Source organism: Budorcas taxicolor, chromosome X (assembly GCF_023091745.1).
Source record: "Budorcas taxicolor isolate Tak-1 chromosome X, Takin1.1, whole genome shotgun sequence".
Classification (NCBI taxonomy): Eukaryota; Metazoa; Chordata; class Mammalia; order Artiodactyla; family Bovidae; genus Budorcas; species Budorcas taxicolor.
The window spans coordinates 42,965,466-42,991,902 of record NC_068935.1 but is presented as its reverse complement, the minus strand read 5'-3'; the positions used below and the strand labels follow the sequence as shown (position 1 = coordinate 42,991,902).

The 26,437-nt window shown below is 38.9% G+C and overlaps 1 protein-coding gene across 1 annotated transcript; it reads left to right on the top strand.

The window, feature by feature from the left end:
* The first annotated feature begins 2,513 nt into the window (after positions 1-2,513).
* On the top strand, positions 2,514-26,437 carry MOSPD1 (motile sperm domain containing 1). Its single transcript, XM_052663400.1, has 6 exons — positions 2,514-2,627; positions 15,368-15,623; positions 15,734-15,809; positions 17,236-17,453; positions 22,063-22,224; positions 24,661-26,437. The coding sequence occupies exons 2-6, from the start codon at positions 15,470-15,472 to the stop codon at positions 24,690-24,692; spliced, it is 642 nt and encodes a 213-aa protein (XP_052519360.1). The 5' UTR covers positions 2,514-2,627; positions 15,368-15,469; the 3' UTR covers positions 24,693-26,437.

The window sequence follows — 26,437 nt, the reverse complement described above, 5'->3', positions numbered from 1 at the left end:
TATCCATTCTTTGTGACTAACAATAATCTTTTACCAAGAATGTATGCTTGACTGCTCATGTCTCCTAGCTGAAAGTTGTGGATAAACTGGTTTCACCCCTACCACTTTGGAGCATTTTCCTCAAGTGAATGGTTGTTTCCCTGACTATAGTCCTCAGCAAGACAATAAATAAAATTTAAACTCATGACTCTTATGTTGTATGTTTTTCTTTAAGTCAAGAGCTTCAGGTTGAAAAAAAAAGTTTCAGGTAATTCTTTAGGCAAATTTGGGAAACCATGATTTAAAGCATCTCCAGGAATTCACAATAAAGGCTTTGATTCCTAATGTGGAATATCAAACACACATATCTGAGTGATAGAGTATAAAGGTTTTAAAACATAATAATAAAATAGACAGTACTCTGGAAGAACATCCCATAATTACATTATCACATATACTATAAATATTAGCACATGAGAACCTTCTAGCACCCTGGTAAACTGGGTAGGCCAAGGATTCTTGTCCCGATTTTAGGGATGAGGAAACCACACCAGAGTATAGCTTGTAATGTAACTGGAGAGAAAACAAACATGCATTAAATGATGCAAGGACAACACAAAGTAAGATACCTGCTTTTGTAAAAGGATACTTTGTAACACGGTTTACAAGGTCTGAAGGGATGTGGATGGAACCCAACAGTAGACTGAAGCAGATAGGAGTCTGAAGCTTCCCGAGAGCAGGAGATACAGATATGTATTTGGAAACTCGGTTATTTTCTATGGCACCATGAGTTTTTCTACACTGCATTGTCATGTGAACTATACCAGTTACATGTTCCACAACTACATATTGTACCACAAACCAGTCTGACCTGCAAGGGAAGTATAAGCTTTGGTCCTTTTGCAATGCTCTGCTGCCTAACCAGTTTGTGTTTGCAAAATGGCACGTGATCTGGTCAAGATGGAGATATCCTAGTAAAGGGAGGGTGGTGGTTATATGAGGTTTTGCCTGGGATCCTTTCTAGGCCTACCTAGGGCTTCAGATGCAGTAAAGTTGAAGGATTTCATCCAATTGTATCATGTCTTTTCTGGATCAGGCATTCTGCTGCCAGCTATGGGTGGGGTTTGAGAAATTCCTAGTCTAGGCGGGAGAGAAAGGAAGACATATACATGACCAGTGATTACCTAAGTCAGGAAGAATTCCAAAGCAGAATAAGTAACATTACATGGTGGTGGGGCAGGAGTTAATTGTGATCATGGCCAATCCTGGAGGGTTTACTGGAGGAAGTGACATTTTCACTGGGTATTGAAAGATAGATAGGTACTGCAAAGACAGAAGGGCATTTTAACTGTGGGAATCTTGGAGTAAAGGTATCCGAAGCCTGAGCCCAAGGGAAATCTACTGGCAGCCCATTGCTTGGATAGGACAATTGGAAGAAATCCTTTAGGCCTTCTACTTGTAAGGAGGGGACCCAGAGTGGCTGTACCTTATTCTCCTTAATGGACATCATTAAAATTTAATTTTGAAAATTCTCTCTTTAATGATACTCCAAGGAGAGATGGTTTTATGGTATCACTGACTCAGTGGATATGAGGTTGAGCAAACTCCAGGAGATAGTAAAGGACAGGGAAGCCTGGTGTGCAGCAGTCCATGGGACTGCAAAGGGTCGGACACGACTTAGCAACTGAACAATAACAAAAGGGGCCTATGAGCATTACTGACAGTGTGGCCTCTCAATGGGGAATATTTGGGGCAGCCGGTGCTGGTTGAGTTGTCCCAGGCCCTACTATCTTCCATGAATGGCAGTTGATGGGCTCAAATATTGAGTTATCAGAAAAGGATTGCAGAGGACCTCATAAAAAATGCTAAGGGGTTGTAGAGACGACCCAGAGGGATGGTACGGGGAGGGAGGAGGAAGAGGGGTTCAGGATGGGGAACACGTGTATACCTGTGGCGGATTCATGTTGATGTATGGCAAAACCAATACAATATTGTAAAGTAATTAACCACCAATTAAAATAAATAAATCTATATTACAAAAAGAAAGGTTTTAAGCAGAAGAGTAATATGTTGCATATATATCTTAAATCCCTCTGGTTGCTGTCTGGGAGGTGGTTTAGACAAAGACAAGAGTGGAAGGAGAGAGTCTAATCAGGAGGCCGAATCATGGGGCCGAAACAGAGCCTATAGCACTGAGGATAGCTTGGAGAAAGAGGTAGTTAACAAGACGCCTCAGAGGTAGAATTAACTAGCTTCTGTCCTCAGAGTGTGTGTGTGTGTGTGTGTGCGTAGGGGAATAAGTCAAGGATCACTGCCTAACAAGTGCAACGAGAGACTGTCTTCTGTAAGAGTTCACATTCTCCTCAAGGGGTAGCAGGAAAGAGAGGAGGGGCAGATCAGAGAGAGCAGGGAGAAACCCAGAGACCAGGTGGCAAGCAAGGAAGCCCCGCCCCTGGATCCGGCCCCGCCCCCGACTCCACCTCTTCTCCTTCTTCCCACCCACCCCGCAACTGCAGCTCATCCTCGAGGGCGGAGAGAGGTGGTATTTGAGTCCTCCGGTATCCCAGCAGGCAGTGCAGCCTAGAGATGCTGACAAAGGACCGGAGGGAGCAATCGCAGCTGCTTTCCGAGGAGCCGGTGTTGCCGAGGTGAGAGTCCCCTACCGTCCAGTCACCCACTTTCTCCGACTTCGCGAAGACGTGGAAGTTACGTTGCCGAGAGACCCGGCGGAAAGAATGAGCCGTACCCAAACCCGGAGCTTGGCTCTGTGACTGACAGCCGGGCTCCGCGGCTCCGGGACGCGGGTGGGAGGTGGGGGGAAGGCAGATGGAGTCTTTGCTGCCCCATCTCTGACTGTCAATTGCCTCGCCGATCGCGGATCTCCGCCCCAGGGTCGGGCCGGCTTGTGTGTGTTTCGCTTTTGCCCGGGCGGAGGCAGCTGGCTCGGGATCCTCCCGGTGCCTGCCAGACAGAGTTCGGTTGCCCCGGGGATGAGACTCCAGGGACAACTCTTTAGCGGATGTTTCGAGGAGGGCTAGGGGAGGGAGGTCGACACCTTCTTCGGGCTGTCATCGTCCTCGCCCTTCCTCCCAGCCCAGCCCGTCCCCGCGGCGAGCAATTGGAAGGAAATCTGCTGGGCTGGAGCGAGGAGTCCCGGGATCACTGGAGGGCGATGAAAGTGGGGCGGAGAGGCTGGGAGTGACAGGAAACGCCTTCTTGAAATATCAATAATGGGGGGGGGGGTTGGTAAGGGGTACGTGGCCTGTATCTTTTCCTTTCCTGGACCTCCGCACGAATCCTGATGGTTGCACCAGCTGCTCGGCTGTAAACAGGCTCACATGACCGGTTTCACATGGAGCCGGCCGGTGTGGGGACGAGGGCTGGAAAGGCAGGGCCCCAACCTGGTGGAGCTGAAGTCCTAAGATGGACCGTTTGATCTCCCTGCTCAGCCTTCCGACCCTTCGTCAATGCTCTGTGGTGTCCCCCCTGGATAAAGTAGCTGACATCTCTCCTCTTTGGACTGAAGTAGCATTTCTGTCCCAGTAGAATCGAGGAGACCTAACTTGGGGGAAAAAAGTCCGGATTTTTTTTTTTAATCTTTGAGGGCGCTAAAGAGGACAGAAACCTGAAAAATTGGGTCCTTTGGATCTTGCCTAAAAAACAGTAGTGTACTTTCAGAATGCATTGTGTTAATGTGAATTCCAGACAGAAGGGGAAAATCTACTTCTTTAGGCAGGGCACACACGGGAATAATACATTCTTGATGATGAAATTCTTGTCCACTTGTTTCCTCTAAGTGCTGGGAAATCTCTGCGGAGAAAATATCACATACAGGATATTGAATAGGGGATAGACACCAGCTTTTAGATTACACGCATATTTGCTTATAAAGCAGTGGGAAGTTTGGGAAACAGGAAACAGGGCCAAATGTTCCTTTCAAGTTGTTCACGTCTTCTTATCCAAACAGGATTCAAGATTAAGCTAGTTTCTGAAGCATTTCTAGAACTCTCAGAATAAGACGTTTACTCACATACCAGGATCTTTGAAATTCTTCAATTCTTTTTATTTATAAAATATATTTAAATGTAATGGACAGTATTCAGTACAAAATTACCATGTTATAGGCAAAGATAGAAAATAGAACAAATAGCTTATAACATAACGCATTTTTCTCCCCTTAAATTGTTCTTGCACATTTTCTTCCTAAATTTTTTGCTTTCAGTTTTTTTTTCTCATGAATCTTTTACATTTAACTCCAATTTCTGAAAAGCAGAAAACAAGAAACTGCAAGAAAAGCTTCCCATGTCTCTAATAGCTCAATAAAGTAATTCATCCTTTTTTCTGATTTTAAAAAGTTTAAAATGAAAGAGAAATTTTAAATCTTGTCTGAAACAGAGTATTAGTGTTCTGAATCTTGTTTTCCACTTTGTAGCATTCTGGAGAACCTTGCCCTACAATAAATAGATTAAGTGATTTATTCTTTGAGGCCCTCCATTTCTTCATCTGTAATGTGAAAGTTTTAATTCCCAGAGCCCCTTATAGCGCCCAAATTCCACAAAATAGTGCAGTTTTTGATTGGGCACTATTCTTGGATAAAATAAGCTGGTTAAATAAGCCAAGATGTTGATATCAACTAAAAGGAACATACAGTACATAACAAGAAGTACCCAGAGTCCTAATAGAAATAGGAATCGCATTCTGCAAAATTCTCATTAGGTAATTAAGTAAGTTAACCATGTAGGTTGACCTGTACCTTTCTCTCCCTCCTCTCTGTCAGGAAATTGAAGATTGCTTCAGCTAAATCCTGCCTCCAAAATTAGAAATAACAGTTCCACCTGACTTTCTTGACCTTCAGGGCATAGTACAAAGTCTGATTCTTTCACTCATTCCAGCTTCTACCTGAATTAAACGGGCTATGTGATCAGTGATGAAATTAGAATAAAAAGGCTATAGCAGGTTTTCGTCTTGGCAGTACCTTGATTAGATCATCAGAACAAGTATCAGGTTTTCAAAATTGCCTTTTGCCAGCACATTCAGAAACTATCAGTCAGTCTCAGGGATTGATTCATACTAACCAAACTCACAAAAGATTTCTATGTTAATATGAATACCAGTTTATTAACTTCAAGGGAGATGTAGAACGGCCAAGCAGATCAGAAGATTCATGTACATGCCAGGGCACGCTTTGCTCTTGACCCTGTGGGAACACATAGAAATTGCTCTTGACTTCCCCTTTTTTCTAGTCTGTGTGGCTCACTTCTTAAAACACTCAGTAATTGATACAGTGGGCAAGATTATAGCTTGCTTTTTATATAAAAACCATTTTGGTCACACTTGTATGGATATATCCTAGTCACCTGATTCAACTTGAGCTGCCTGAAAAACATCTTTAAAATCTGTTTCTTCTCCATTACTCCTGCCTTAGTGTAGCCCCTCACCTCTCCATGCCACATTCATTTAATATTTTTTTTTATGGTAGCTACTTTGGAGTCAAGCCCTGTGCTTGAGTGGTAAGTGGCAACCAGTCTCCTACTTCTGATCATATCCAGTCAGTTCCTTGTTCTAAATCCTTCCAAGGTTCCCTTGGCCTGCAGCAGTGGTTCTCAAAGCATTGTGTGCTTCAGAATCATTTGGAGGGCTTATTAAAACCAGAGAGCTGGGCCCCAACCCCAGAATTTCTGATTCAATAGGTCTAAGGTGGGACCCAAGTATTTGCATTTCTAGCAAGTTCCTAGGTGAAGCTGCTGCTGCTGGTCTGGTACCACATTTTGAGAAATGCTGGCATCCAGGATCAAGTCTAAACCTCTCAAACTTGACTTAGAAGATTTTCACCATCTGCCTCCAGCTTACCTTTCCAGACTTCTCTTTTGCTGCTCCCCCACACATGCTATTTTTTAACCATAGGCAATGCTAAAGCTCATTTTAAGAGTCCCTTTCATGCCTCCACAAATACTCTTCCTTGGAATTCACCCCCATCTCCCTCCACTCCTACTGCAAACCCCTATTTAAGGCAGACTGTCACTTTCTTTATGATCCCAGAGCATTTTGTATCTATCAGCATTTTAATTCTTCTCACATCGTATCCTAGTTACTGTGTATATCCATTTTTCGTACTAGACTGAGTTTTTGGAGGGCTGAGACCATGATTTCATCTTTTCTCCGTATTCCTTAGCACAGTGCCTGATATATAATAAGTGCTCAGTAAATGTTTGTTGAAATAATTTGTGATCCTCAAACTTCTGAGAGTGCTCTACATAGCCACATGTGTATTTCATATAGTTAATTAATATGGACTTTGAGAATTGTACATACATCTTGAAATAACTGAAGACATATTGGGATTTTGTAAAACAAAGGTTGCAAATAACTAGTTAGAAAGAAATGTTTTTAGAAAGACATTATTGGAGGGCATCCTTATTTCTTTTATTTATTTATTTATTAGCCATGCCACACAGCATGCAGGATCTTAGTTCCCTGACAAGAGAGCAAACCCATGCCCCCTGCACAGAGGCCTCATCACTAGACCACCAGGGAATTCCCCATCCTTATTTCTTTTAAACCTTAAAACGTACACTACTTAACTTTTACATCTTGAATATGTAATAGCCTAGCAATACATATCATTTATAGCAGTCAATCTTGCAAGATACCACATTATACAAAAAAACTAGAAAGTTTATAAAAACAAAATTGCCTAATATTGAGCAGTGAACCATCTAATATAGCGTGAACATTAGAACATTGCTTGTGAAAGAGTCAATTTTAGGAACAGACCAGCCATTAAAAAGCCTAACAGATAATACTAGAAGCTCAGAGATGAGGAAGGCTGACTTTATGAAATGGGAAGGAAAGAGAGGTTTTAATACCGGTGAGAGTAAAGCAAAAGAACATATTGCTCTTCACTATATACTATTTAGTTGGCCATTGGCAGAGACTGCACCATGTATGGAAGAAAGAGATAGCCCCTATGCCCAGATAAAAGGGAACTGGCCTGAAGGTGGAGCTGGGTGCCCTAATCAGTAAACACAAGAGCCAGGGACAGGTAGTAAGTAGTGGTACACTGTAGCCATGCAGATGGGTTACTAGTTTCTGGGGCAGCCTGTACTTCGAATCATGCTTAACTGTTTCAAACTTTGAACCAGTTTGATACAAGAATCCCCAAGAATTACTTTTTTCATTTTTCTTGCAGCCTCCTATCCCTGGCAAAAAGGGTAGGTGGTGGGGAGGGCAAACGTCCCTGTGTATCTCAGAGCCTTGTCTTGCCCTTCCTCTGGTCCATCCTAAGTGACAGGGACAGAAAATGGTCACACTTTGGAGTATCGGTCTCCTCCCAGAACTGAGGGTAGAAAGTATAGGTGCCGATTTCAGTGTGTGGAGGCTCGCTCGCTCTTTTTTTTTTAAGAGGGAGAGTAGTTTGCAAACTGGTCACAAGGTGGTGTGCACACATAAGGTTTTCTTTCAAATTTCATTAATGTTTGCATTTCTGTGCTTTGGATACAGAGGAAAAGGATGAGGCAGTTTCCGGTACCAGGAGCTCTGAGTGGTATTGTCTTTCTGTAAGGTCGGGGGTATATTAGAGCCTCAGATTTCTAAACCCTGCTGGCCTAGTTGGGCATGGAGGAAGGAGGCAGGGATGATGAGGAGAGGGAAGTGGGAAGGAGGGAGGAGGGGAGAGGCAGCTGGGAGTGCTGATGATCTCCGTTCTTCTCTTATCCCAGCCCATGGCAAGTAGCCACCATAGATTTACTGTTCCTCTAATTGGGATCAGTTGCCTGTCTTTTGCGGATGAAGGGTGTTCAGCTATGGGGAAAGGGAGCTGATGGAGGAGCCAGTTATTAGTGGACACCTGTAGGTTAACTGCTGAGTTCAGTATCTTCTAATGCCTAACACTGATCTCTAGTCTTCAGATGCAAAAAACAAAACAGCAAAACAAAACAAACACAACCCCAGAGAAAAACAATATAGCATTATGCCTGAAATCTGGAGAGTCATAATGTCAAATTATTCACTCTATGCAATAAGTACATTAAAAAAATAATGCAATAAAATTACTGAGATCCTTGTAGATTAGAGCAGTAGATGAAGTCAACTAAGAGGGGACATTTGAAGTAGGCTTTGAAGAATGTGTAAAATGTTGGTGTCCAGAGAGGAAGAATAAAGTAAAGTTTGGTTGTGCTGTGCTTAGTTGCTCAATCGTGTCCGACTTAGACCCCATGAACTGTAGTGTGCTAGGCTCCTCTGTCCATGGGGATTCTCTAGGCAAGAATACTGGAGTGGATTGCCATGGCCTCTTCCAGGGGATCTTCCCAACCCAGAGATTGAACCCAGGTCTCCCGCATTACAAGCAGTTTCTTTACCATCTGAGCCACAAAGGAAGCTCAAACTTTGGTTACTGACAGCCATAGTTCTGCTTTCACAATCAGGAAAAGAAAGTATGTGCAACTTAGTAAGTGAAATTGTCTCTCTGTGTTTTTTCCCTTGATAAAACTGAAAAGGAAACACATGCATCAAGACTTGAATTTGGGGCCATCCTTTGAGAATTCTTCTTTTATGGAAAAGCAGGGGAATTTTCTAGAGATGAGGGCATGAATGACCATCAGCATCAGGGAAGCAGGATTTTTGAACTGAGACACAGAGGAGATGATTATTGTATAGGGAAGTGTGAGTCTGAAAACCAGAGTTCTGCCACCAATATCCTGTGCAACCTTGGGTAAGACCCTTAACCACTCTGGGCCTGCTTTTCTTATTGGTAAAATGAGAAGGGTTAGGAGCTGACATTTTTTGATTCTGTGTGTACTTGACTTTCGGAAAGCAACCTTATTAACTGATTTGCTGTGAGGTTTTGCCAGCTTAATGTATAATCTGTCCCCAGAATTTTTGCATTTTATCATTTTGCAATGTTGACTAGAGCAAAAAAAAAAAAGTGTTAGTCTCCGGAAAACCATTAATTAAAGGCAGGTGTCACACTCCATTGTGTTTGTTGGCAGAGTCTATAATATTGCACTGGTGACCTGGTGCTAATTCCTCCCTAATCTCCACTGGTTGGAGTTTGGGAGGAGATTTATATCTTAGCCAAGATAAGTGAAAAATGGCAACAGAAATCTGAAAAGAAATAGTAAACTGCTGAAAATGGTGACCAGGGGTCAGACAGCCTATTCATGATACATGAGAAAATATTTAACTCATAAAGAGAAAGTTTCAAAATTCAAAAATAAGAATTTCTACTAAGCCATCATTTAAAGTTAATAATCTACTCTGACCTGTGCCAACTAACTTCTTGAGGTTAGAAAGAAGAGTTTAGCACTTGTTCTATGTGTTTAATTTTGACTTCTCAGTCAGATTTATAAACCGCCTCATATTCCTTTGTGACAAAGTTTTACATTTTCCTAGGTTTGCAAGTCATCTTAAATAAATCTTACTTTTTCTCATTGTATTGAGTTTCTTTGCATATTAACATATCTTAAATAATTAAAATCATTCTATTTAACACATAGGTTAAGGTTTTCAATGTTATTAAAAGATCATAAATTGGAAACAGCAGTTAACAGATTTTTCACACATGGTTTTAAATTCCTTATGTTTCAAAACTGGCACTTTTCTCAAATTAGCCTCTAGTAGAGTTATTGTTTGATTCAACTTTTTTTTTTTCTTTTAAATTAGATCTTCATGTGGTTCAGAATTCAAAAGATATAAAACAGTATTCAGAGAAAACTCCCTCTCACCCCTGTCCTCAGCCATTCAGTTTGTCTTTCCAGGGGTAGCCCTGGCTGTCCTTCCAAAGATATTTTACCCATATCCAAGAAAATAGGTTTACATAGTCTTTTATCTCCCCTTTCCACACCAATAGTAGCATACCCTACAGTCTGCATTGCACCCTGCCAAAGAGCTTCCCCTTTCTTCTTGATAGATAGCTGGTATCCCAACAAATGACTATATCATACTTAATTTAATGACTCTCTTATTAATGACCAGTTGGGCTGTTTCCAGTCTTTTGCTGTTGCAACAACTAGCCCTTCTTGCATGCCAAGCTTCATTCTATGTGCCTCACATAAATTACTTTATTAATACTCAGTGCTGCAAGAAAAACCACTCCCCCCCCCCCCCCCCGCAAAAAAAATCCCTCATACCTTTCTCATACAGGATTTCACACAAGGGGAATGCTTGGGAATATTTATGCCCAACACATTCCTAGAAGTAGAATCTCTAGATCTGAGGGTTATGTACATTTAATTTTAGCAGGTATAGTGGATGTGCCAATTTATATTTATATCCTTGCAAGCAATGTAAGAACATGCCTGATTGCTCCCACTATGTACTGTCAAACATTTTTATTTTTGCCAATTTGACAGGTAAAAACATGTATTTTGGTATAGATTTAGTTTGTATTTCTCTTGTGAGTGAAGTTACACATACTTTTGTAACTTTAAAAACAATTTGTATGTCCTTTTCTATAAAATATTACAGTGTTTGCTCATTTTTATATTGTATTATCTTTTTTTAATGATTTGTGGGTCCTCTATATATAGTAGGGGAATTACACACTGCCTGTGCTATGAATTGAAAATGTTCTTTCAGCTTTACTTATAAAATTTATTTGCCATGCAGAACTTTAAAAATTTTTGTATAGTTGAATTTATTATTTTTTGGTTTCTGGTTGTTAGAGAGCCTAAGATTATATAAAAAACAGATTTCCCATGGTTTCTAGTGCTTTTATGTTTTTTTAAAATACATTTAAAGCTTTGTTCCATTTGGGATTTATTACAATTAAATTTTGGAATTTTATAAGGAGTGAGGCATAAAATCAACTTTTTTCTAGGTGGATACCTGATTTTATCAACATTTGACTGAACTATGTTCCACAAATTAGAGATGCTACCTTTTATCATAAGCTAAATTTTCACCTTGAATTTTAGAGTAAGATGTTGAATACTATTTAGTGATGCCAAATTTGGTTGTTTTATTCCTGATAGCTAAGCTTATTAAGAAAGTAATTGTAGAGCTCATCATTTTCTATTCAAAAAAGTATCCCAAACTTCCAGGAGTACATTATCCAAATAGAAATGTCTATAGCTCTTAACAAAGGAATGAAGTTCATGGCAAATGAAAACTCAGAAGTAAAATAATTTTATCAGATGCTTTTCAGAAAACTTTAGTTTTCTTTTATTGAAATGGACAGTTAGTTTGGTATAGTGGAAAGAATACTGGACAAAAAGAGGCCTTCTGGCATTTTTTTATCTGTCTGGTCTTTTCCTAATTTAGTAATAGCAACGAATACTTAGAGTAGCACCTTGCCTATAGCAAGTGCTAAAGGCTTTACATATACCAATTCATTTGGTATATATAATTAATAAGAAGTTTGTAATCTGTTGTAAATTAAACAGATGTAAAATATTATTATTAATAACAATGTCGAGTGCTTTGAGCTTAGTCAAAACAGTAACAACAACCTAACACATATGAGCTATAGGCATGCTGTAAGTGTACAGATAGAAAGTGGGGTCTGGGGCAGCCTGTGGATGCTGACCTTACCAAGCTTCTTCCTTACTTTCACATTCTTGTGTCTTTGCTTATGCTGATCCCCAGGAATGAATGCCTTCCCTGCTTACTCCCCCCAACACAGAAGCCTTTCTTTTCTTTAAGGGCCACCCCAAATATTATCTCCTGGCCTCTCTTCCAGGTAGAATTATCCAGGCAGCCTTCTAATTCCCTAGCACTTTATATACAGCAGCATGCATTATAATAAAAGTAGCTTAAATATTTGTTTTGTCTCTTCAGTTAGACTAGAGTCTCCGGAGAGCAAGGTCAGTGCATTATTCATTTTTGTATCTCTGTGCAGCTCTTGACATAGTTCCTCACCTAAAAGATTGAGGGCAGGAGGAGACAGGGACGACAGAGAATGAGATGGTTGCACGGGATCACCAACTCAATGGACCTGAGTTTGAGCAAGCTCTGGGAGATGTTGAAGGACAGCCCATGGGGTCACGAAGAGTCAGACATGAGTTAGCGACTGAACAACAACAATGTTCAGCTGGGAAAAAAGAATAAAAATGTGCATACATGATTATACAGTATCCTATTTGATAAAAGTGGACAAAGCCCCAGTCAGAATCACAGCCCTGATAGCTGGTAGAAACCAAACAATGTAATCATTTGTTAATATTTCTCTTTGAGTGTATGAGAACCTGAGTGCAAAGTATTAAATGGTTTGTGTCCTGTTCTAAAGCTGTGATCTACAGGGTGAAACTCAGACATTTTCTGTGATTGTATGTTTTTGTTTTCACATTTTATTTTACAAAGCCATATTTGAGGTGCTAACTAAATAAGAATGTTGATCAAAATTAGATTAGGAAATAAATGCAGAAACATTACTTATCAGACAGGCAGACTTCTGCCAGCTACAACGTTCTGGAACATATTCAAGAGGCCCAGAAGGAATCCAAAAAGGTCTCTGAAGTTGGAAGAAAATAGCTCTCACAAAGCTTGTGTACTGATGTAGGAGGGGAGGCATGGTGCCACTTGCATGTCAAGGCTGGCTTACTGACTTGAATTTTCATAGAAAACTCAGTAAGTTTGGATATTCACCTTCTTTTCAAGACATTTTTGTTTGTGGGTTTCAATAGAAAAATGATTAAGAGAACTGTCCCACCCATGCTGCCAGAGGCACTAACTAAAGCATTGTTGTAATGATGATTTTTTTTTTTTTTTGCCTTTTCATGCTGTTCATGGGGTTCTTGAGGCAAGAATACTGGAGTGGCTTGCCATTCTCTTCTCCAGTGGACCACATTTTGTCAGAACTCTACACCATGACCTGTCCTTCTTGGGTGGCCCTGTGCAGCATGGCTCATAGCTTCGTTGAGTTACACAAGGCTGTGATCCATGTGATCATTTTGGTTAGCTTTCTGTGATTGTGGTTTTTGCTCTGGAGGCTGTGGGATTGTAGTTCTTGACTCCTTTGTCTTCCCTCTGATGGATGAGGATGAGAGGCTTGTGGAAGCTTCCTGATGGGAGGGACTAGTAGTAGTCTGTCGCTCAATCGTGTCCAATTCTTTGTGACCCCATGGACTGTAGCCTACCAGGTCCTCCCTCCATGGGATTCTCCAGGCAAGAGTACTGGAGTGGGTTGCCATTTCCTTCTCCAGGGGATCTTCCCAACCCAGGGATTGAACCCAGGTCTCCCGCATTCCAGGCAGACGCTTTAACCTCTGAGTCACTAGCTATGGGGAAAACTGGGTCTTGCTTTGGTGGGCAGAGCCAACGCTCAAAAAATCTTTAATCCAATTGTCTGCTGATAGGTGGGGCTGTGCTCCCTCCCTATTAGTTGTTTGACCTGGGGAGGCCCAGTTCTGGAGTCTACAGGCTCTGTGGTAGGGCTAGAGGCGACCTCCAGAAGGACTTATGCCAACATGTCCCTCCCAGGACTGCTGCTGCCAGTGCCCCTGTCCTTGCGATAGGCCACTGCCAACCCACTCCTGTGCAGGAGACTTTCAAACACTCACGGACATGTCTGGTTCAGTCTCTCGTGTGGTCAGTGCTCCTCCCCTGCAGCTTGTGTGCACAAGGTTTGTTTGTGCCCTCCAAGAGTCTGTTTCCCCAAGTCCTGTGGAAGCTCTGTAATCAAATCCCACTGACCTCCAAAGTCAGATTCCCTGGAGAGTTCAGTCCCTTTGCTGGATCCCCAGGTTGGGAAATCTAATATGGGGCCTAGAACATCTGCAATAATGTGAGAACTTCTTTGGTATTAACTGTTCCCCAGTATGTGAACTGAGAACTTCCAGATGTACAAACTGGATTTAGAAAAGGTAGAGGAACCAGAGATCAAATTGTTATCTGTTGGATCATAGAAAAAAAACAAGAGAATTCCAGAAATACATATACTTCTGTTTCATTGACTATGCTAAAGCCTTTGTGTGGATCACAATAAACTGTGGAAAATTCTTAAAGAGATGGGAATACCAGACCACTTTACCTGTCTCCTGAGAAACCTGTATGCACAACAAGAAGCAACAGTTAGAACCAGACATGGAACAATAGACTGGTTCAAAATTGGAAAGGAGTACGGCAAGGCTGTATATTGTCACCCTGCTTATTTAACGTATATGCAGAGTACATCATGAGAAACGCTGGCCTGGAAGAAGCACAAGCTGGAATCAAGATTGCCAGGAGAAAGATCAGCAGCCTCAGATATGCAGATGACACCACCCTTATGGCAGAAAGGGAAGAGGAACTAAAAAGCCTCTTGATGAAGGTAAAAGAGGAGAGTGACAAAGCTGGCTTAAAACTCAACATTCAAAAAATTAAGATCATGGCATCCGGTCCCATTACTTCATGCCAAATAGATGGGGAAAAAAGTGGAAGCAGTGGCAGAATTTATATTTTTGGGCTCTAAAATCACTGCAGACAGTGACTCCAGCCACAAAATTAAAAAAGCTTGCTTATTGGAAGAAAAACTATGAAAAACCTAGACAATGTATTAAAAGGCAGAGAAATCACTTTGCTGACAAAGGTTCATATAGTCAAAGCTATGGTTTTTCCAGTAGTCTTATATGGATGTGAGAGTTGGCCCATAAAGAAGGCTGAGTGCCAAAGAATTGATGCTTTCTAATTGTGGTGCTGGAGAAGACTTTTGAGAGTCCCTTGGACAGCAAGGAGATCAAACCAGTCAATCCTAAAGGAAATCAACCTTGAATATTCATTGGAAGGACTGATGATGAAGCTCCAATGTTTTGGCCACCTGATTCAAAGAGCCAACTCACTGGAAAAGACCCTGATTCTGGGAAAGATTGAGGGCAGGAGGAGAAGTAGGTGACAAGAGAATGAGATGGTTGGATGGCATCACTGACTCAATGGACATGAATTTGAGCAAACTCCAGGAGATAGTGACAGGGAAGCCTCGCGTGCTATAGTTCATGGTGTCACCAAGAGTCAAACATGACTTAGTGACTGAATAATGAGTGTTAAAAAAGTGAGTCTTGTGTTTTTCTCCTGTAAATCATGGAAGCTTACTTTATTTTTTTTCTTCTTTAAGAATTCTGATTGGCTCACATAAAATATGTTATAACAAAATGTATTTTTTTTTTAATCTGAGGTTTTAAAATACTGACAACCCTTTGGTCGCACCTCTTTGAGGGTGATTAAATAGGAAGCCTTCTTTATTCCTGTATTCAAGTTTGTAAGTAACTTATCATAGGTTGATATCCTGAATGTGAAAGGAGCATGTGTAAGTTTCTTTGCAGAGTTTAGTAGAACCTGTAGAAGTAAGCCAAGAGGAAAAGTCAAAGGCATGTTTAAATGATTTGGGGACTGTTTTAATGTATGCTAACCATGCTAGTCACAGCTAGCTCATGAAAAACAGTTATCACTCAGCTTGCTTTGTTTCTTCTCTTTCCAGATTGCCAAAATGCTTTGGAGTTTATAACTGATTTTTAAGAAAAACCCCAAATAAATTTGAGACTGTAAAAACCAACGCCTCAGCGAGGGGGATTTAGTGCCAATGCATCAACAAAAAAGACAGCCAGAGTTAGTGGAAGGAAATCTTCCTGTCTTTGTGTTTCCCACAGAGCTAATATTTTATGCAGATGACCAGTCAACACATAAGCAAGTGTTGACACTCTATAATCCCTATGAGTTTGCCTTGAAGTTCAAAGGTGAGTCTCCTAGGTCTATTGTATGGATTGAACTACTCCCTACTAATTTTTGACTTGTAGAAACTAATTTTTTAAAAATCACTAATGGCCATTGTGACTTTTTCTTTCAGTTTTGTGTACTACTCCAAATAAGTATGTTGTCGTTGACGCTGCAGGTGCAGTAAAGCCTCAGTGTTGTATGGATATGTAAGTCAAAATCACTTCCTGGTAACATGTTTTCAGTGTGTTGATATTTATGTGTTTAACTTGCAAAAGATCTTTTCTTAAAGCTGCTTCACCTTGGCACTCATTACATTTTGAATTTTTGCTGAGAGTTTGTCTGTCAACATTCTTTTTAAGAAGTTCTAAGAAATTCTTCTAAACAGGTTGGCCACATAATAATTCATTATGTTGGAGCCAAGGTGTCTGTTAATATTTCCATGAACATTTCCTCATGGTTGTGCTCTTAGTCATAGCAGAGAGATTTATGGAATTAAAGTTCTAACTTAATCCTGTACATTTCTCTAGCTGTAATAGGGAATTTAGCCTTCTTTGGAACACCTTGCTATTATAGTGACAATTGAGGGACTAATAATGCTACACTCTGAGAAAAATAGTATATAAATTCATCTGAAATGATTCAGTAATAAAACTGAAAGTTAGTCTATACAACAGGAAGCAAGTGTAAAACTACTCATCTGGAAAAGGTTAGCTGAGCTCTTCCAGATAATTTGGTCTTCAAGTGTCAGATAAATGATTGTTTGTTCAAGCTGTTCATATTTAACTTTCACTTTAAAACTAGAGGTGACCAGATGGATCTAATGACCAGCCCTTAATTTAAGCTACCAAGTAAACTGTATTGCTTTAAATCTTCCATGAGAATAAGCAGCAGAAGTTCTTTCTCTGGCATATATTTTCATCATCTCAGAGCCATAAAATGATGTATCTTTGATGATATGTTTTTTTGCATATTTCTTTGATTTTCATTGTGTACATGATAAGGACTATTCCAAAGAAATATAGTATCTTGCCCCATAAATGTATAACCTTTGACCTAATTGTTTTGTGTTCTCTATTAAGAATAACGTAAAAATGAATGGCACTGAAGATAACTTTCATAAAAATTACACTGCTTTATACTCTTTTCAGAGAAATACAGAAATGTATTGTTAGCCTTCTGTTGCATTGGTTCTTACTAGATTACCTACTTATTCGATTGCTTATTTTTGCCTTTGTGCATGGACTTCAATTTAGAGTCTAGGGTGAGGTTTGTTATTTTGTTATTTGAACAATAAATAAGTGGCAATAGGAATTTTTGAGACTTTTGTGGGGAAGAAACAATTTCATATATATCCTCTTTAGTGAATATTGCTACACAGAGATATCCAGGAAAAAAAATGTCATTGTGAAAAGGAATTTCCTTTACCTGTCCTTTTATTTTAGACTCCTATTCATCAAATATTTAAGAATTACCCATTTCTTTTGGGGTTATACTGTGATTTTTTTTTAAAAAAAACATCATTAACAAGTTTCTGTATTTGAGTATTTAGTTATACTCAGTAAATATGTATGAAATCTCTTGCTGAATTCTGTTTGAAACCTAAACTGCATTTGTTCTTTGTCAATGTTTCAGTGTAATTCGTCATAGAGATGTCCGATCCTGTCACTATGGCGTAATAGACAAATTCCGTCTCCAAGTTTCTGAGCAAAGCCAGAGGAAGGCTTTAGGAAGGAAAGAGGTTGTGGCTACTCTACTCCCGTCCGCAAAAGAACAACAAAAGGAAGAGGAGGAAAAAAGAATAAAAGAACATTTAACTGAAAGTTTATTTTTTGAGCAGTCGTTTCAACCAGGTACTTTGCGTTGTGTTGGTGTTTTGTTTTGTTTTGTTTTACTTTGGGTTGTTTTTAAAGTCCTTTTGAGGTCTTACATGTTTCTTACTTTAAATGAAGCAGGGAGCAAAGAATAATTACTAGAACAATAACCTGCCACTCTAAACCTAGTTGAGTACTTCAGAAATGAATGTAGAGATCAGGTACCTAGAATTGAACAAGAGACCTCGAGCTGGCCTTTTAGGGGAGAAAATAACTCCATTAGACAGGGCTGTAAGGCAGGGGCAGTCATTGCCAGAGCTTTTCAGTCTATAAAACTTGAGACTGCAGGCACTGTACTTTACAACGCTAGCACAATTTGGCAATTCTGTACTTTTGTTTCTGTGACTTTCCTATATCCTTTCTCATTGAATTAATTCGAAGAAGGAGAGAAATTGTGCTTGGCAGTAGGCCAAGTTTAGTGTACTTTTCATATTATTTTGGAAAAAAAAAACTCATTAAAGTTGAAGTTAATTAAACTAAGTAGATTATAATATCCCCTTCCCCTGTGGGCTGTTAATTGAATCCCTCTCCATTCCTCATTTCCTTCCAGCTTAAATATTCAGGAGTGTTATGATATATTCTTTCAACATCGACACTATCCTCATATTCAACTCTTTGGACATCATTCCCCCATCCTTTGATCTTTTCGTTATCTCCCTTCAACCCTATTATAAAGGGAGGAAGAAAAAACTTTCCATAGAAAAGCATGGTGACTTTTTGATCGTGATATATGAATGTGATAGCACCTGTTCTTGAAATCGCAACACTATATATAAGGGAATAAAAACCATATACTTGTCATTACATTACTTCATAAATCCCTATCAGTTTGTTCATCTTAGAATGTTTATTTTGACAAGACAGGCATTCGCTGGAGGCAAGTGTCTTCTCATTCCATGCAGGGAGTGCCCAGGTTTGCTGGTGATACCAAGACAAGGAATTAGGTAGTAGTTAGTAGATTGTTTTCTTCTCAGCAACTGTTATTAACTGACAGAACTAGTTTTTCATGTTTTGAAGCTGAAAGAGAATCTCTGTCAAATGTCACTTTGATGACATTTGATGACGTCAAATGGACACTTTGATGTCCAATCAGTACTGTGAAGTTGACTTAAAATAGATGTGAAATGCAAGATTCCTCTTTTAAAATGCCTCCTATAGAAGAAGAAAGGCCATCTGAGTGTTTGGTTTTGGGTGTTAATTTTGTAATTTAAAGTAAAGTGGTCATTGGAGATCACTTTTGTGTTTAACAGACTGTGTGATGCCCAAGAGGGTTTAGTGTTTTACATATTTTTTTCTTTTATTTTTAAATTTGTTAGAATTCAAGTGAAAATCATCCTAAAATACAAATGTGTATTAATTGAACATTTTATTCTTATTTTATGTTTATAACAAACCTTTGTATCTCAGGTACATTAGAGAATTGTTCTAATGTAAAATTGGAGTAAGTAGATGAATAGAATAGGTGATATTGGCATAGTACATGGTAGTCTCTGTTTTGGGGGGAAAAACACCTCTCTAAGCCATCCTTGTCAGGAAGCTCAAGAAGGCAGGCACCTTATTTGTCTGATTCATCATTATGTCCTTGGCACCTAGCACAGTGCCCGGCACAGAGTAGTTATACAGGAAATATGTGCATGGGCCTCAGTAGAAAGGCTGGACCTCTCACCTGGTTGTCTGTTAGATTGTTTTTCTTTATCTTACAAAGTTTCCAAGGCTCCTGCTACTTTGTAGAGCAAGGTCAATACCACAGTAGAGCTCCTCACTCCCCACAGTCTCGGCCAGCAAGTCCCATTTGTGGGTAGTTACCCCAGTGCTTCTAATAATATGGCAGGAAATTGAGTAAGTAATAGAGTGTAACAGTAACTTATTCAATCTAGGCTCACAAAGTGATATTTTTAGCTTCTCTTGTTTATTAAATTAATAGTAAATTATGTGTGGTTTCCAGTATATGGAATTCTAGGGTTTTCATTATGTTTCTCTGAATCAAAATGTTGAAAGAAATTGCGATTGTTTTATGGGAGTCATTATTTTTGTGTGTCTTTAGCTGTATTAGGTATGTTATAGGCACAACAATATTGTGAGGTTCTCTCTTTGAGTTTTGCTGGAAAAGTGGTTAGAGGCTATGTCTCGACATTTGGATCTTAAAATGTAGTGAAAGGCAGTAAAAATGAGAAATTCTTCTCAAGTTTATGTATTGTATAAAAGATATCTTAGTAATAAATTAAAGGAAGGAAACAATACCTATAATCCCACACACTTAACAAATCTGCCTTTATGTGTTCCATGTTACTTTCTAGACCTTGTCTATGAGCATAAATATAATTATATGTATATATATGTATGTATAATTATATGTGTGTATATATATATATATTTCATTTAACAGAAATTGAAGAGAAACCCACAAAGCATACTTTCACAAAATACCAAAGCCCAGGTCATTAAAAAGGTGTTTTAAAAGGATTCATCTGAATCTTAGTGGGTTTATCTTAATTATATTACTAAAAAACTGCTATGTCTGATGCCAGGTTTGAGCTAGTGCTCTTTGGCTTAAGAAAACTACTTCATTACTGATTATAATAATAAAGAATTGAAAGTGACCTAAAAGTTAATAAATTGGGGATTGATTAAATTATAAATATTCAAAAGATGGAATGTCATGCAGACATTTACAAGGATTTAGTAGAATGGGCTTCCCTGGTGGCTCAGTGTGGGGAAGATCCTGTGGAAAAGGAAATGGCAACCCATTCCAGTATTCTTGCCTGGGAAATCCCATGGACAGAGGAGCCTGGCGGGCTTCAGTCCATCGGGTTGCAAAGAATTGGACACAACTCAGTGACTAAACAACAACACAATAGAATGGTAGATGGTCCTATATTGACATAAAAAGAGATTCAAATATTTTTCCAAGTGAGAGGAAAAATTTAAGAACAGTATGTATAATATGGTCTCATTTAAGTAAAAAATCATTTTACTTGTTTATATGGGCATTTATAAAATCTGCAACGATCTATATACCAAGCTATTAACAGTGTTATCTCTTAAGAGGACGGGATTACAGAAGAACTCTTATTTTTTTCTGTATCTGTAAAATTTTTACAACCCTGTAGTATCAGAAAAACTCACCACTTTGAAAAATGTCAAGCATCTATGTGAATGTTCTTGAAATTCTCTAAACAGTAAAAATTCCTTGAAATTATCTTTACTGTGGGTTTGCATTGAGCAGTGTAGTTGTCAGAAATATTTGCCTTGAAAACTTACCTTTGCAACAAGTACAAAAAGTACTATATTCATTAGCAAAAGACAGACTTGTTTTTAGGCATTTATGCTATTGTTCCATCTCAAGCAATAATTACTAAACTTTTAATTTATTTTCAGCTATCTGGCTTTGGTGAGGCTCAATTAAGCTTCACACAACAGCTAAGGTATTAATAATTTAGAAAAGCTGCATCTAATAATAAAATAAACAGTGTTTTTCATTAATAAAACACAAAGATTGTGTTGCTGTTGGCTATTTCTTTTAATGAAAAGAAAGGTAGTGGGAAAAGCTGTAAGACAGAAAATGCTGGTGGGTTTCTGAAAAATATGGGTATGAATACTATATAGTTCTGTATAGCCAGATCTGTAGAAGGGCAGACCTGATAATCAATGTTTTTAAATTTTATATTATAGTAAGAACACAATATGATATTTACTGTTTTGACTACTTTTTGTGTACAATATAGTATCGTGGACTGTAGGTACAATGCTGTACAGCAGATCTCTAGAACTTACTTATCTTGCATAACTGAGATTTTTATGCTCATTGATTAGCACCCTGGCCCCTGGCAGCCAACATTCTACTCTCTGATTCTATGAGTTTGTCTATTTTAGATTTCTCATACAAATGGAATCGTGTAGTATTTATCCTTTTGTGACTGAGTTATTTCATTTGGCAGACTGTTTGTTGGATATTGTCTCTGCTGTTTTCTTCTATACTATAAATGCAGGTAGAGTGGAGGGCAAGAATTTTCATAGGCAGTTTTAATAACATTAAAGTTGAACCTTGTCTGCTGCCTTAACATTTTCCAAAATGGTAGCAGGATGCTGCAGTTATTAGGACCAAACCTGTCTCAAGGTCTACCAAAGAAACTCCCAGAAGGTCGTGTAGCTCTACTTCAGTGGGCTCCAAGGTGGAGTACACACAAGTAGTGCATGAGGGGTACAGGAAGACAATGCTGGAACTTCAATTTCTATCTGTTTTTAGCCCATTCTATTAAAATTCTATTTGCATATTTTATATTAAATATAATAGTACAGTACTTATGCCTATAATTTGTAAACATACGCAGATGATACATGCTCAAACACTTTCTACAAATTCCAGTGGGGTGGTGGGGAAAGGATGATGGCCACTAGAACATTCCATCCTGTAATGGGCTTCCAGATAAGTCCAACAGATAAGGTCCCATGGGATGGGAATGATGGAGAAAGTATCAGAGAAGTTAGACAAAACGAGAATCCTGGTGAGTGGTGGCCAGTCTATATGAATGAACTTTTATCTAAGTTGTTTTTAGAAAGAATCTCAGGGATTCTTGTCTTTTTACAGAAAACAGAACTGTCTCCTCAGGACCTAGTTTACTGACTGTCTTCCTGGCAGTGGTGTGTATTACAGCTCTGATGCTTCCCACGCTGGGGGATGTGGAATCGCTGGTGCCTCTCTACCTCCACTTAAGTGTGAATCAAAAATTAGTGGCTGCTTATATCTTAGGTAAGTGTTTTAAAGATGCATTGGGGCATAGCATAGGCAGGTTTTTTTTTCTTGAAAAGAATAATGCATTATTCCTTTATTTATCCCATTATTTCTTAAAAAAAAATCTATTCTGGACTAAATTGTATCCTAAACACTGAAACTATACATTGTAGAAACATGAAAGTTATAGAAACACTAATATTAAACCTTCCCTCATGGCTCAGACGGTAAAAGCGTCTGTCTACAATGCGGGAGACCCAGGTTCGATCTCTGGGTCGGAAAGATCCGCTGGAGAAAGAAATGACAATCCACTCCAGTTCTATTGCCTAGAAAATCCCATGGACAGAGGAGCCTGGTAGGCTACAGTCTATGGGGTTGCAAAGAGTCGGACACGACTGAGCGACTTCACTTCACTTCAATATTAAACCTAAACCAAGCATTCCTAACATGAATCAAGGCCCAGAATCTTTAAATGGCTCGCCTAAGGTCTATTGATTATAATTGATTCTTTTTAATTTTTTAAAATTTTAACACAATTTTAAAGATTACTTTCCACTTACAGTTATTACAAATATTGACTACATTCCCTGTGTTATACAATACATCCTTGAGCCTCATACCCAACAGTTTGTACTTCCTAGTCCTCTACCCCTATGTTGCCCCTCCCTATGTAGGCAATTTTTATGGCCTGGAGATGGTAGTGGTGGTTTATGTGTATATGGGGTGATGATGGTGGCTTGATTTTTTTTTAAGAAAAACAAACAAAAAATTGCTTCAGAAGCATGTTGAGGTAAAATGTATTTTAAGATTTAATTATTGGCTTACATTTGGTTCTTTTGAACTTATTTATCTAGTACCAAATACTATATTTATTCCATTATTGTCCTTTTGCTGATTTACAACTGTATGGGATTCCCAGGTGGTGCTAGTGGTAAAGAACCCCCCTGCCCATGCAGGAGACACAGAGACACAGGTTCATCCCTGGGTCGGGAAAATCCCCTGGAGAAGGAAATGGTCACCCACTCCAGTATTCTTGCCTGGGAAATCCCATGGACAGCAGAGCCTGGCGGGCTACAGTCCATGGGGTCACAAAAAATCAGATACAGCTGAAGTGATTTAGCATGCATGTAAAACATGTATAAAATGTGAAGTGCATACATTCCATTATACAGCATTTCCACTTCTAGGAATCGACCTTAGGGAAACACACAGAGCACATACAGTGATAAAGATGAACAAGGCAGCCTTGTTTAATATTGTGATCCTTTCTCTTTAAACTAGTTCCCTTGGCTGCTATTGAATCATTTCTTTCAGTCATCCTGGCTTGAAATCTTACAGTTAATTAGTTCAACTGAGCAAACATTTATTCAATACCTACCATGTGTCAAAGATTAGGATTCTGGTGATGCATGACTCTTTCCTCATTGTCTCCTCTCACCTCTTTTGAAATGCCAACTCTTCAGTTCCTTGGTGTGCTCACTTTTTTTAAACTTCAAAATTTTCTTCTGAGTTGTCTCCCTGACTTCTGTGTCCCTTCTCTTCCTATTCCTCCTCCTTTTATCCCCGTTATTTCCCCCTCAACCAAAATCATCCATCACATTACTGTCAGGTTGATTTCAATTCTGGGTTGGTTTCACCACCACCACTCTCTACTCAACAGCCTTCAATGATTGCCCATAAGCCATAGAATGAAGTATAACTCCATAGTTTGACACTGAAGACTCTCTATGCTCTGAGTCCTCTCTGAGTCAATGTTGTCTAGCTGCTTCCCTATGTAAATCCTTGGTTAGAGCCCTATTGATCTCCCGAAGCTCATCTGGAGCCCGAGCCCTACTTCCATGCCCTTATTCTTGCCATTCACTCACCTGAAATGCCTGCCCATCTTACTGTTTTCTGTCTTTCCTGTTCATCTTTTAGGCTTACTTCAGCTTAACCTTTTGGGGCATCTTTGCCCCAAGTCCTATGTGATTATTTTCCTTCTCTGTACTTTATCACTCACTTTTTAAGAACCATTTAGGACCAAGTATATTCTTTTATTATTAAAATTCCTATGTATGGAGTCTCTTCCAAAGAAACAAGCTAAGCAGAAATACTGTGCTTTTGTCTCTTTGTGGCTCTAGGACACTGGAATACAAATAGGCTTAACATTGTTCTGTTGATAAAGTTGGCTGCGTTTACTGACACTTTAAACTGCCATGTCTGCTATTATTATAGCTGATGTGACTGGAAAATGGATATGTTTAATGGTTAAAAAATTAGCTATGGCCAGACATTAGTGATTTATTTAAATCTATCCAATGACTGCCAATACTATATATTGGATATCTTCTGTTATAGTATCTGTATAGTATCAAAATTCAAATTTATTTGAGTTCTTGGTAGAGTGCCTGGCTTTGTGCTGTAAAGATTTTGTAAAATGCATGTCTTTAACTGTGCTCCAATTTTTTCTTTCAGGTCTTATCACAATGGCTATATTTAGAACATGAACAAGGAGTTCAGTTGACTTCTGAAGTACATTTATCTTGAAAATATGAATGTGGACTGCCTTTTATCTCTATTTCACCCCATTAACATGCTACAAACTATTGAATGATTTACAGTCATTTCAAATGTATAATATATATTTTAAATTACTCTATAATTTTATTCCAAGGACTCCAGCACATTATGTTACAGATAGCAAGGAGGCTTCTGAGTGACACTTAGGAAATTGTTTGAAGAAATTCTTTTTACATCTAAGCCACCCATGCAAAAGACTTAATTAAGACATTTGTTATTTTCTCATCCTTTTTCTAATTCACTTTGATTGTTGCAATCATGTGTCCTTCAAAGTTAAAGGCCTAAAAGAGCAAACTGACCAGCCTAAAAGTAAAAGTACATTTACTTCCTAGGTACGAACATCAATGTTCCTATGTAAACTATGCCTTGTCCTCTATCATTATAAACAGTTGCCATGGTGTTTCTAAAATACGAGTTTTACAGTTAATATGTAGAGAGTAATAAAAAGCATAAAGTACTGAGGGATCATGCTTATCTTAGTCTCTTATAGAAGACATATTTAATTCATTTGATGAACTGCAGAATAGGTTGTGGTCCAGCCATCAAGAAGTAGGGTGACCATTCTATTTGGTCTAAGAATTATAAAGGAAGGTAGACATTTGTTTAGTTACTTGGTACACCCTAGCTTTACCTCTGGATAATGCTTTATGGTAATGGGAGGAAAATCACTTGTCTTTTCTCCATAGCCCTCTGCCTGACTGTAAGGTACTAGCCCAGATTGGGGCTACCAATGCCAGGTGGTTTATGTGGAGATGATTTTTCACCTTTAAACTCTAAGCCAAGTATCAACATAAAAAATCCTTGATATCTGTCTATTTTATACCAGTCACTGAGACATTTTTTTAAGTTGTATTTATAAGTTTGTATTTATTATTAAAACAACTTTACCAAAAAAGTCCCCTAAAGCACAACTATTTACATTTCTTTGTAGCCTCTTCTGATCTCTAACATATATATGCAGTTTTAACTGTTAGTGTTGTAGTAATTGATCTTTTGACTTAGGATTTTTACCTGAGAGCACAATGCATTGAGTCTCTTGAAAATCATGTTCCAGATCTTTTTACAGAATGAATTTATGCACTGCTACTGTAGTATTCTCAAGGATAAACACAAGATATATGCCTGATGTTGGTTTTTGCAAGAAACAGTACTTTGCTTCTAAAGTCAAAGCTTTTATGTATACTTTTTCATAGAAAATCTTCATTGTTTAACCATTTGGGGAGCATAAATGATTAAATGGATCATGTCTGTACATTGTGTAATGACTAAAAAGCACATAAATGTAATCTATTTTGAACTTTGTAAGAAAAAAAAAATTACCCTTGTGTTTGAAGTGAAGTCGCTCAGTTGTGTCTGACTCTTTGCTTCCCCATGGACTGTAGCCTGCCAGGCTCCTCTGTCCATGGGATCTCCCAGGCAAGAATACTGGAGTGGGTTACCATTTTCCTTCTCCAGGGGATCTTCCCAACCCAGGGATTGAACCCAGGTCTCCCGCATTGTAGGCAGACACTTTACCATCTGAGCCACCAGGGAAGTCTGTGTTTGAAGGTTATCCTTGTTTCTCTGTCCATCTCAAATCATGTGTATGTGTGTGAGTGCAGGCGCATGTGCGCGCCTGTGTGCGTGTGATCACACATTGTAAAGAATAGAAATTACTTTAAAAAATAAAAGA

Bases quoted from the DNA above. Each gene is read 5' to 3' on its own strand.
- MOSPD1 (XM_052663400.1), top strand. From the start codon at position 15,470: ATGCATCAACAAAAAAGACAGCCAGAGTTAGTGGAAGGAAATCTTCCT. The intron at 15,624-15,733 runs GTGAGTCTCCTA...TTTTTCTTTCAG, and splicing joins GTTTGCCTTGAAGTTCAAAG to TTTTGTGTACTACTCCAAAT. The intron at 15,810-17,235 runs GTAAGTCAAAAT...TCAATGTTTCAG, and splicing joins CCTCAGTGTTGTATGGATAT to TGTAATTCGTCATAGAGATG.